A 13,047-nucleotide genomic window follows, 5' to 3' on the forward strand; every position below is an offset into this window, starting at 1 on the left:
CCGAATAGCAGCTGCTCTTTTGAGAAAGAAGAACAAAGTAGGGAGGATCACAATACCTGATATCAAACTGTATTACAAGGCCACTGTAATCAAAACAGCCTGGTACTGGCATAAAAACAGGCACATAGACCAATGGAACAGAACAGAGAGCCCAGAAATCAACCCAACCCTCTACAGTCAATTAATATTTGACAAAGGGGGCAGTAACATAAAATGGAGTAAAGATAGCCTCTTCAACAAATGGTGTTGGGAGGACTGGACAGCTACGTGCAAAAAAGTGAAACTTGAGCACAGACTTGAGCACTATACACCAAAATTAATTCAAGGTGGATAAAAGACTTACATGTAAGCCGTGACACCATTAAAGTCCTAGAGGAGAACATCGGCAAGAAAATCTCAGATATTTCACGTAGCAACTTTTTTACTGATATGTCCCCTAGAGCAAGGAATGTAAAGGAAAGAATAAACAAATGGGATCTCATCAAAAGAAAAAGCTTCTGCGTGGCTAAAGAAAACAGTATTAAATTAGCAAGACAACCAACTGTATGAGAAAACATATTTGCCAATGATACCTCAGACAAAGGTTTAATCTCCAAAATATACATAGAACTTACTCGACTCCACACTAAGAAGACACCCAACCCAATTAAAAAATGGGAAAAAGACTTGAACAGACACTTCTCCAAGGAGGACATACAGAACATTCAGAGACACATGAAGAGATGCTCAGTATCGTTAGCTATCAGAGAGATGCAAATTAAAACCACAATGAGATACCACTTTACACCAGTCAGGATGGCTATCATAAACAAAGCAACAAACAATAAATGTTGGAGAGGTTGTGGGGAAAAGAGGTCCTTAGTCCACTGTTGGTGGGATTGCAGACTGGTACAACCATTATGGAAAACAGTATGGAATTTTCTCAGAAAAATAAAAATTGACCTGCCTTTTGACCCAACAATTCCACTGCTGGGATTATATCCTAAGAATCCTAAAACATCAATTTCAAAGAACCTATGCACCACAAATTTCATAGCAGCACAGTTTACAATAGCCAAGAGTTGGAAGCAACCTAGGTGTCCATCAGTAAATGAATGGATCAAAAAATTGTGGTACATATACACAATGAAATTTTATGCTGCAGAGAGAAAGAAGGAGCTCCTACCTTTTGCAACAACATGGATGGAACTGGTAAGCATTATGCTGAGTGAAATAGGCCAGATGCTGAAAGAAAAATACCATATGATCTCACCTTACAAGGAAGCTAAACAACAAAACAAACAAGCAAGCAGAAAAAAAAACAAAGACACTGAAATAGAGAACAAGGGGACAGTGACCAGAGGGGAGAAGGAAGGGAAGTTAAGGGGAAAAAGGGGGAGAGATTTGGAGGAACAAATAGGAAGGACACAGGGACGAGAACTAAGGGGGGGAGGAAATGGGAGGGAGGTGGGGAGCAAGGGGCAGGGGAGGCTGGGATGGGAAAAATAGACAAAAAACTGTACTTGAAAAATAACTAAATAAAATTAAAAAAAAAAAGAAAAATAACTAAATGAAATCAATTAAAAATTTAAAAAAAACCCTGAAGGTTCACATGGTACAGGACACATGTCATTTGTCCCAGATGCTGACTGGCATCTGCAATTGTCCTATGATCTTGTCACCTGTAATAATTTAATATTCAGTAATTTTAAATGTTATTTAAATTGTAGATGTTCTAATTCAATGTATATCAGTCAATTGCATGTGCATATATAGTTTCAATGTTGACAGGAATAAAGAAATGTACATTTGAGGATTTGGTGGTAACATACTAGTTGTCATTATTGATATCTAGAAAAGTAATATTTGACACTAAAACATTATAAGGATTTTACCATGTCAATGTAACATGAAGTGCTTGCTACTGAGGTCTCAGATGTAAGATAAGTAAGTTATTAACTAAATTATCTCTTTAAGTTCACTGGAAAAAATTGACGAATAAGTCATGACTCTGAAAAATGCAAGAACCATTAAAACAAGTTGAATTTTCAGCTATAAGCTATAATATGTTTTCAGGCAACTTTGATGACATACATATCAGTTGCATAAGGTAACCACTTTACAAAAATCCTGTCAATGTATGTCTTTGCAGCTATGTAACTGTAAACAATTGTTATCCAAACACATTACAAATTCCTGTTATAGAGGAAATGGCTGATCTGTAAATGACTAAAGGGTAAAAGCCTGAAAATAGCTACTCTTGTAATTACAGTTTCACCAGAACAGAAGAAATCCATTAGGGAAACAAATGCTAAATTAAGGAACATTGAAGTGATCCTAGTGTTAACACCAAGTGAATTAGAAATCTTCATGTAGGAATGTGTTCTACATTTAAAGTTATTAATATATTTATCTCTAAAATATAGTAAAAATAGCTAGAGTTTAAGCTTTCTGGCTTTCTTGCATCTGTAATACATTAGCAAATCATATGCAAGCCAGGAAAGCAGGGCTGAGAAGGCCTGTCCCTGTTACATTATAGTATTTCATGTGTGTGCATATGCATGTGCATGCATGGACACTAGCCACTTCCTCAATCTAAAGTTTGACAGTAGAGTCAGTTGGCATACTGGCACTTCATACCTGCTAGTGGTTACTGGTTATTTTATCACCCCAATTAACAATACTAGCCAACATCTACTCTGTGCTTGCCAGATGCCAAGCCCCACTCCAAGCACCTTGTGTGAATTTTCTCTTCTTTTCTTTTTACATGAATTTTCTTCCAATCTTCTCAACTACTTTAGAAATAGATACCATTATTATCCCTATTTTCCAGATAAGAAAACCAAGGCATGGAAAGGTTATTGATTTTGCTTAACGTGACACAGCTAGTTAGCAGTGGAACCAGGGAAGACATCATGATTTTAACATCTATGTTCCACCACTGCCTCCGAGGATAGGCAGCCTAGACTTTAACACCCAAGCAGAGGAGAAAGAAAAGGTCACCACTGCCCTGGTTCATGTGGCTCAGTGAATTGAGTGCCAGTCTGTGTACCAAAAGGTCTCTGGTTAGAATCCCAGTCAGAGCACATGCCTGGGTTGCAGGCCAGGTGCTCAGTAGGGGGCACACAAGAGGCAACCACTCATTGATGTTTCTCTTCTTCTCTCCCCCATCTTAACAATAAATAAATACAATGTTATTAATAAGAAAAGAAAACTGTAACTATTGATAATAGCCAATCCAAGTCTTAAACATGCTTTAGTGACTTCTGAGATTATGTAGGGACATAGAAATTGTGACTCTAGTAGCACCTGGCTCTGCTCACATGGCCTACCAAGCAGGCCCTTCCCGGTATGTTCCAGGTAGTAGAATTAAGTGGAATAAACAGGGCTTTGTCATTCTAAACTCTCACAGAACTGCTCTGAAAAGCCAAGTTCCTAATATCTTATTCAGCATGTAGACAGTGCTCAATGTGCCACCTTTACTTATTATTTAATAAATAATATCATTTATTATTAATATATATGTTATTATAATTAAGAGGAGAGTCAGGTGGCTGAAGTGAAGGCCAGATCAGAATCAGAATTAGAGCTGGACTAGAGTGATGGTGAAATACATTTCTTAGGTTTTCAAAATTTCTCCTGATGAGGAATACAGTGGGTCCCAGAATCACAGTGAACCTCCGCTTCTCAGGCTCCTCACTAGATGAAATAAAAGGACAGGCTGGGGTAGGATGTGGCTGGAACCAGGCAGGTAACTGTTGATGCCTGCACATATACCTCAACTCCTATTGCCACCTTATACGTGCCTCACAGCAAGAAACATAATTGGTTGGTGAAAAGGAATATGTGATTACACAAAAATGTCTGCTTCTACTCCCATAGATTTTTTTAGGGACCCCAGAAGCTAAACAAGGATAGATTTTCCAAAAAGGTTCAAGCTGTACCCGTAATGACCTCCATGTACTGTCCTTCATGTACATTTTATCTAATCCTAGCACAGTGTGCAGTTGTTCATGTTCATTCTTTCTAATCCTCCGCCATAAAGGCATTTAAAGTCTCATATTACAAAGAGGTTATAGAACCCTGGTCAGTAGAGGAAATGGGATTGACAACCCATCTGTTTGCCAGCAAAGTATATGCTCTTTTTACTTTTACATACAGCTTCACTATGTCCTCTCCTTGAATGGGATATCCAAATTTCTAAGCACTTTCACAATTGTTATTTTTTAAATCACTCAGGTGGGCTATTTGAGCCCTTGTGGGCCATCTCAGACACTCCCTGACCAAACTAGTCCTGCTAGCTTGCAGCAAGCTTGCTCTCCTGAGCACACAGGTCACCTGCAAGTTATTCCTTACAACTTTGGAGGCTGGCTCCAACTCTTTCGGGATCTTAGCCAAGTGCCTGCCACACTCAGATGGCTGAATCTCCTCTTTCAAGCCTAGCACACACTTTCTCTTTTCTGCTTCAAGTTTCCCTTTTTGTTAGATTTTATTCTGAGAACTGAGCAAGAGCCATTCCAGAATTGAAAAAGATAGTTTCCATGGTTCTACCAGCCCAAACATTAAAACCAAGCATCGGAACAGACACAATGTGCTGTGGTCCAGTTCCATCTGTAAAATGCAGCTACTTTGCCAACACTCCAGAGATGATCTACTCCTTACATGAAGGGAATATCAATAGATTTGCATCTAGATTGCACACATATTTTTAAATAGCTGTTTCACAATTTTCTTGGACTTTTTCAAGCATCAAAAAAACAAAGTTATATATTAACCAGCCATATCCCCAGAACAGGTCTATTTATCTCAATGGGAGTGATCAAAATTTGCTGACAGCTTTAAAAATAAGCACATGTGCATGATCATAATGTACCAAGTTTAATAATTAACAAAGTTTTAAAACAAGAATCAAATTTAGACAGTTTTAAATGTAAATCATGGGATCAGTCACCTAATTCTAAATTCCTGATTTTACTATGTTTCCTATTCTTCACGTGATTTGGCAGGAAATGTGAAAGGGTTGGTTGTAAATTGGTGTGGATTTTGGATCCAATCAATTATTACTTCATTGGTGTAATGTTCACTAATTTCACATATTTACTGAGTGCTAACGGGGCTGGGCAGAGCTCTGGAACTGGGGGTTGTGGGTCTTCTGGGGAGGAAACAAGATACCTTTCTGGGATCCAGAGGCTTACACTCTAGTGAAAAAGAAAGATATTGAATATACAGGCATACCTCAGATATAGTGAGGGTTTTGTTCCAGACCACCTCAAGAAAGCAAATATAACAAGAAAGCAAGTCAAACAAAGTTTATAGTTTCCCAGTGCATATAAAAGCTCTGTTTATGCTATACGGTAGTGTGCTAAGTGTACAGTAGCATTATATCTTTAAAAAACATCATATCTCAATTGAAAAATACTTTATTGCTGAAAAATGTTAACTATCATCTGAACTTGTTGGAAAAATAGTGCCAATATACTTACCTGATGCAGGATTGCTACAAACCTTCAATTTGTAAAAAAACACACTATCTGTAAAGCACAATAAAGCAAAGTGCAATAAAACAAAGTATGTCTGTACATAATTATACTAATACATGAACAATTAAAAACTCATGGAAAGAACAAAGTGGCAGAGGAGAGTTAAACAGAGGCATCTAATCCCATTTGGGAGGGATTCAGGAAGGCTGCCCTGGGAAATGATATCTGAGCTAAGATTTGAGGTTAATAAAGTATTTTCTATTGCTTAATTTCCTCATCTCATACAGAGAATGACTAAATATCTTCCTTCATGTGGTGAAAGTAAGCACCCTCTTTTCTAGTTCTGTTCTAGCCTCCTCTCTTCTCTACACTCTTGGTTTGGGTGATTTTTATTTATTTCAGTGGTTTCAAATAAAACTTTGTAAACCCAACTTCTTCCCTACATTTGTACCTGCTAGACATCTTTCCCTCATGTCTTTCCAGCACCTCTACCTCCAGATGTCCCATCTTTCCCCCAAACCTACTATTCCCTTCCTTACATGGCTCTTTTTGCTAACACTGTCACTCAATAGGTGTCACTTTGTGAATGAAAAATCCCCAGTGGCCATTCAATGATCACAGAAAGAACTAAACCTTTTGAGGTGACATACAAGATTCCCCACAATTCATCTCAACTGACCTTTGTAGTTTGGTCTTCTACTAGACCACCCCCAACTGTCCACACTGAAGTTCTCAAGGTTTCCTAAGCATGCTACCATGTTCTTTCACATATTTGTAATTTTTTAAATTAATTAAATTCATAAACATTAAAAATAAAATAAAATTAACTTTTAAAATATTATAGTTGACATACAATATTATATTAGTTCAGGTGTACCCCATAGTGATTAACATTTATATACCTAACAAAGTGATCACCATAAGTCTAATAACCACCTGCTACCATACAAAGTTATTATAATATTATTAACTATATTCTCTATGCTGTACATTACATCCCCATGATTTATTTATTTTATAACTGGAAATGTGTACCTCTTAATCCCATTCACTTTTTTTGCATATGTCTCCACCCTCCTCCCTTCTGAAGCTGTCCCTTACTTTAAAATGCTTTCTTCATATAGTCCTCCGGTGAATTCATATTCATTCTTCAAGACCTACTTCAACTGTTACCTCCTCTATGAAGTCTGCCCAGATTTTCCCAGATAGAGTTCAACTTTCTTTCCAATCGCTTTCTCTAGACCTTTTGCTCGCCCTACTAAAGCATCTGTCACCATAGGTCATTAATGTTTGTTCATGACTCTGCCTCCCACATCAACTTGTGAGCACCCCAGAGGCAATGGTCATGTATAATTCACCTTTCATTTTCTTTGGGATAAAATGTGGAACAGGAAATAAATATTCATTGAATTAATGAGTAATGAATTAATTAATTAATGGACCCTTCTTGTAGTATGTACTGCATTGTACCTTACATTGTCTTTGGGTATCTCATCTCTCTTCCTGGATTGACAAATCTCCACGGCAGTAACAATGTGATCCATTTTTGCATGCCTTACCACAGCCTACTCTAATGGTTATTGTTTGAATAAACAAAACTTTTGTAGGACTTTGTGTCATACACCACAATTGCATAGCCATCCTCACACTCACTGTTTCACTTGATCTTCACACTGACTCTGTAATCTAGCTATGACAAGTTGCTGTGATTCTGAGATAGTAGGTAAAGCAATCGAGTAAAGCTTTGGAACTCTACTTTCTTGGTTTTTAGAACAATTCCTATTCTATGTAATATTTTTGAGAAAAGGAAGATCTGCTCAGCAGTCCCTGGTTTTGAGAGTTTGAGGATGAATGTAGAGATTCATGACTTTTTATAAAAATAGCTAAACCCACCCTATCCTTCCCATGAGTTTAAAATAAATAACTTGAGTGAGCTTGATGGCTTGGGGTATGAATTAGAAAGAGCAAAATAAAGGGTGGGGGGAGAATAAAAGAATCTGAACCCTTTAGATATACTTTGGACCAAAAGAGACTTTGGGGACCTGAGAACATAAATTTCAGTTTCCATAAGATGGAGTGCTTTGCAGGGCAGCACCAAAAAGCATTTAGTAATACTTTCTAAAATACCTAGGTAGACTTGCTATTAAGTCCAAGTTCCTTTAGGAAAGAAGATATCAAAAATGTTGAAAGAAAACTAAATCTAGCCTTGGCCCACCTCAGCATGCTGCTGTGTTTATTCATCTATGTACCTGCAGCATTGGGCACAAAGTGTAGCATGGGTGAGCTCAAGGGGGTCAGGCTGACTGAAGTGGTAGCCTAAAATCTTACTCTAAGGTAAGGAAGGCTGAAGTGGAGGAAGGTGCCCCGGACCAGGGCCAGCACCCAACATCCAATGCCTTGGTTTGCTCAACAAGCACAGTAAAAACTGTACTTGAAAAATAACTAAATAAAAAAAAAGAAGAAAAAAAAAAAAAACAAGCACAGCAGAGTCAGAGCACCATGACTCTGCTGTGCTTGTCAGGTCCTGCTGACCTTACTGGGAACAAGACCAACCCCTGCCCCTGAGATCTGCAAGTCTTAGCCAACATATTCATGGGTGTCCTAATTATTGCTCAAGTACCAGGAAGCCCTGGGTGTTCAGAGAAAGCATCCCCAGGGGTTTGTTAAACAGGCTGTTGTGGAAGCATTGTTTATTCCCACTGACCCCACCCCATATGATCTGACTGACCCTCCTTAAGAGTGGGGTCCCCCACCGACCTCATCCTTCCTTCTGACTTCTGTCTTTGGTAGCCCCTCTGTGTGAACAGCCACCCTCCCCCACTTTCATTTCTCATAGGGTAGTCTCTGACCCCATATCTGCCAAATATGGATTGGGCCAGAGAGAACCAAGTTTTTCCACCCCAGCCCTGCTGGGTGGTTTGGCTGTCCTGGGTTGGTGGGGGAAGGAGGAGCGTATGAGACAAGAGACATTTCCCAAGAAGGCCCTGCAGCCCCAGGTAGGACCATGACAATCATCGAACCCCAGAGAATCGGGGTCAGGAGGGTCTTTGGCAATTGATTGCCCTGGAGTTCAACCCCTTCTTTCTGAACCGGGAGCTGTTCAAGGCCATTTTCCTGTCAGGATAACAATACGTTGTGGTGCATGCCTGCTCCAAGCGTGGGTGTGGAGTGCCCAGGTCCGGTTGGATCAAGTGACTGATCTTCTCTTGGGGCAAGTGACAGACCTTTGCTAACCGCAAGTAGGAGTCCCTCTCCTGCCCTCCCCCTTACCTCTTGCTTGGAAAATTACAGCAAGCATAGATTTGGCACTCTCCAGGGGAGACAAAGCCTCATACCTCCGACAGACTTCCAGCCCCACGCTTTTCTGTCAAGGGTGCACCAAATACTCCCCCTGAGGAAGCGTTCAGTGCGTCACCCTGGACACAGTTGGTAGATCCCGCCTGTGCATGGAGAATCTAACGGCTCCTAGGCGCAACCCCCGCCCTTGGCAGCCCTGCGTGCCTCTCCTAGCCTTCACTTCTCCGAGTGCTGGAGCAAGAAGAAGGACACACAGCCACAACTGACCTGAGATACCGCCCCCCACCACGACCACGTCGCATTTTCTGCTCATGACGCTCGCCCCTCTCCAGGCCACCTGGGTGCCAGCTGCTCTGGTCTCTGGGTCTCGGCTCCTGCCCGCAGCGCTGACCGAAGCGCTACTGCCTCTGCCGAACCTCTGGATTGCCTGCTCAAGTAGCTGGGGAGCAGAGTCCCTCCCGAGGGTGGGGGGGGGGTGGTCCACGCCCTAATAAGGTGGAGCGCTGGCCGCTGCCTCCTCCCACAGCTCCAAGGCCGAGGCTCAGACTTGCAGAAGGATAAGCTCCTGGGTGGAGAGGTCGATATGGGGACTGCAAAAGTCCTTTCCTGGAGGCACCGCCCCTTGGCCTTCTCCTGCACAGTGTTTTCCCATCATCCTCCCTAGTGCGTGATTGAGCTTGGGGTTGGGAACATGGCAGTTTGGGATGCCTTCCTCTAGCACCCCAATTACTCCCGGAATAGAGCAATACAGACAGTAACAAATATTCATTGAGCTCTTTCCAGGTGCCAGGCAACTTACTTAATAAAGCTAAAGCCTACATTGCATGATCCAGTTGAACCTTGCCACAACCCATTTTACACATGAGGGAAGCGAGATAAAATAGTGACTGGCAAAGGCAAGATAAAAAGCCAGAAAGAAAAAAAAAAGCCAGCAAAATTCTGAGATGCATTTTGACCCACCACACAGTGTTACCATAACCTTGGCACATACTTTAGTGGGACTCTCAGATTTCCCATTTTCCTTTCAAATACCCACTTCTTTCCCCAATGCCCCTGCCCATATGCCCACAATTAACTTAGGAAGACTCTTCTCTAGTATTGCAAATGCAGAATCTAACAACAGTCTTAAATTGCCACACTTTGCAAATGATTGAAATAACAGACACCCACCGTTAAACAGCAAGGGGAGTTATTTATAGCCCTGGGATGTGGGTAGTGGATCCTGGATTTGCCAAACATAAGAGTGATTCAACAATATTACAGGTGTTTACTAATTAGAAAGAATGTATGCAACTCTATGTTCAACTGCAGTACTATTTCCAATAGTCAAACTATGGAAGCAACCCAAGTGCCTATCCATACAGTGGATAAAAAAGCGGTGGTACATATATACAATAAAAAATAATGAAATCTTACCATTTGCAATAGCATGGATGGACTTAGAGGGTATTATGCTAAGTGAAAGAAGTCAGTCAGAGAAAGACAAATACCATATGATTTCTCTTACATGTGGAATCTAAAGGACAACATAAATGAACAAAAAAAAAACAGAAATAGACTCATAGATACAAAGAACAGGCTGAGGGTTACCAGAAGGTTGGGGGACTGGGTGACAAGGTTGAAGGGATTGAGAAGTACAGATTGGTAGTTACAAAGTAGTCACAGGGATGTAAAGTACAGCATATGGAATATAGTCAATAATGTAACAACTATGAATGGTGGCAGGTGGGTACTGGAAACATTGCCAAGGTCACTTTGTAAAACATATGATTGTCTAACCACTACACTGTAAACCTGAAACTAATACAAAATCACATTAAATGTAAATTGTAACAGGAAAAAAGAGAAATCTATCATTATAACTAAAAAGTACATTTAGAAACACTGCTTGAAAGGAGATCAAGATAGAAAATTCAATTGTAATCCTTGAAATATTGTCAAAATATTAGAAAATAAAATTCAAAAATTCCATTTATTATAGTATCAAAATTAATAAAATACTTAAAAGTAAATTTAGGAAAAGAAAAAAGATAACATGTATTTTAGCTGAGGTGGCTCAAATTAAAACAGAGGTGTATTTCTTCAGACCACTAGGAAAACCACATCTGAGAATGAAAAGTGGAAACAAGCAATGTAGGGTAACTTTTTTTTTATCTTTAGAGGGGAAGGGAAGGAGAGAGGGAGAGAACATCAATGTATGGTTGCCTTTCGTGCGTCCCCTGCTGGGAAGTGGCCTGGCATGTCCCCTGACTGGGAATCGAACCTCAATTGTCTGGTTCGCAGGCCTGCACTCAATCCACTGAGCTACACCAGCCAGGGCTAATGTAGGGTAACTTTTGAAGAAATAACTATATATAGTGTTTTTGTTCAGGTTAGCTAGCTACAGTGGGATGCTGGCTCCAGGTCTGGTGAATTGATGAAGCAAACATTCTTGTCATCCCACCCTAGTCAATGTATCCACCTGCTACCAAAGTATCCTGAGCTTCTGCTGCCCTGAGACTGGAAAAGGGTTTGCTCATGCCTGTGACAGAGAAGTTACTGGTGGCAGAAAACATCTTGGACCAGCTCTGACTTGGATTCTAGAAACTTTATCTCTCCTGCTTTGATATACAATGGTTCCTGGTCTTAAAACTTGAGCCTGTGGTCCCAGACTCTAAAAGCAGTGCTTCTCAGACTTGAACATGCATACGAATTGCCCAGGTGTGATGTCTGAGAAGCTACATTCTAACAAGCTCCAAGTGATGGTACTGCAGATGGTTCATGGACCACACACCTTAAGCAAATTCTCTTCTCTGTTCCTCTGTTATCCATCAGTTCCAGAGCCAGCTCCATTCTCCAGAGCCTCTTATCTATCTCAAGATGAGCCTAGTGGGAAGATGTCTGTTTTATAAAAGCATTTATGAAACACCTGCTATGCTGAGCCCATGGGAAGAGGTGAAAAAGATGAAGGCTGCCCCTACTCTCTTATGGCTCACACTCTATCAGGGAAGACATCTGGGTATAGTAACTACAAATACAATGAATGTTGCACTGGAACATGCAGCAGAGACAGATAGCCTAGTACAGGTAATCACAGAGGACCCCCAGGAGAAAATTACTTTTCTGCTGGGACTTGAAGAATGAATCAGGGTTAACCAACTATTGAGGAAGAGGAGCACACTAGTCGGTTAAAAAGCAAGCCTGAGGCTAGAGTATTGGAATAATTGGACACAGTCCAGGATACAAAGAACATCTTTGACTACCTTTAGGGCTTGTTAGAAACACCACAAAAGTAATTCTAATTAAAAGAATAAAATTGTGGAAAATTAACAATAAATGAAGTGATAGAAAATATAATTTATTTTGTGTGTGTTTGTGTCTTCTCTTCCCAAGTAGATAATAAATTCCTGCAGGAAAGGATCATGCATTATCTCTTATTTATCCATTAAAGGAGATTTTATTGAGCACCAACACTGTGTCAGGCACTTTACTTATCATTGGAAATAAGCCCTTATAAATAAGAAATCGTTATAATCCTAGAAAACCAAATATGAAAGCAGGCAATAACAATTAACTTAAATTATGTTCCAATGGATTAATGGTTAACACCTCTAACCAAACACAGAGGAATGCTCTTTGCCCCAAGCAGTGATTATTTGCCTTCCCAACTTGATGAAATGCATGTTTCTTTCATCAATTAAAATTAACCCACTTTCCTTTTATTTTATTTTATTAAAAGACTGCCAAAGAGATAAAATCTTGTTATTCTTTCTTACTGTCCATCTTTTCATTAACAGATATTTCAGTGAGTTTCTCATGTTGCCATAGGATGTTTCAATAAAGAGACAGGCTGTGCAGAACAGAGTTCACCTGATGTTATCTAAGTTGTGCATTTCTTCTTCTGTTTTTTGGAAAACTAGAAGCTTGACAGAGGATAGAATTTTTTTAAAAATTAGATTCTTTAAAGCTTACCAGTTTCTTCATCCCAACTTCTCTGTTAATCTTTTTTTTTAATATACACTGCTCTATCAACTGATGAAAGGGTCAGCCATTGCAGGCAGGACAACTCGTTAAAAATGTTAAATTGGAATTTCAACAAGTTAACAATTGTAAATGTTATATGGCCTCTTATTCTACCCAGTGAAGTATCCATCATCAGTTTGGATCCTAATATGGGGGTGTCCAAATCCTCAAGAAGATAACAAGGGAATTTTCAGTGGGCCAAGGACTTGCTTTTGGACTCAAGGACCTGGTTAGAGGGGAATCACATCCTCAAGCAGCCCTAGAGCTGTAAATACCCAACTTCAACCCA

At 40.0% G+C, this 13,047-nt stretch overlaps 1 protein-coding gene across 4 annotated transcripts in view; it reads right to left on the bottom strand.

The window, feature by feature from the left end:
* The window catches only part of MAOB (monoamine oxidase B), a 143,891-nt gene extending 134,665 nt beyond the window's left edge, over positions 1–9,226 (bottom strand). The window contains exons 1-2 of one of the 4 annotated variants that reach the window (XM_053670575.1): positions 9,024–9,209; positions 1,166–1,224 (exon numbers count right to left, since the gene is read on the bottom strand). In XM_053670575.1, coding sequence (XP_053526550.1) covers positions 1,166–1,224; positions 9,024–9,058 — 94 coding nt within the window. In that variant the 5' untranslated portion in view covers positions 9,059–9,209. Of the gene's footprint in view, positions 1–1,165; positions 1,225–9,023 lie in introns of all 4 variants that reach the window. The other 3 variants (XM_053670574.1, XM_053670576.1, XM_037135766.2) reach the window with 3 other exon arrangements.
* Between the last annotated feature and the right edge of the window lie 3,821 nt (positions 9,227–13,047).

Source organism: Artibeus jamaicensis, unplaced genomic scaffold, assembly GCF_021234435.1.
Source record: "Artibeus jamaicensis isolate MK-2021 breed Jamaican fruit bat unplaced genomic scaffold, CSHL_Jam_final contig_60, whole genome shotgun sequence".
Taxonomy (NCBI): domain Eukaryota; kingdom Metazoa; phylum Chordata; class Mammalia; order Chiroptera; family Phyllostomidae; genus Artibeus; species Artibeus jamaicensis.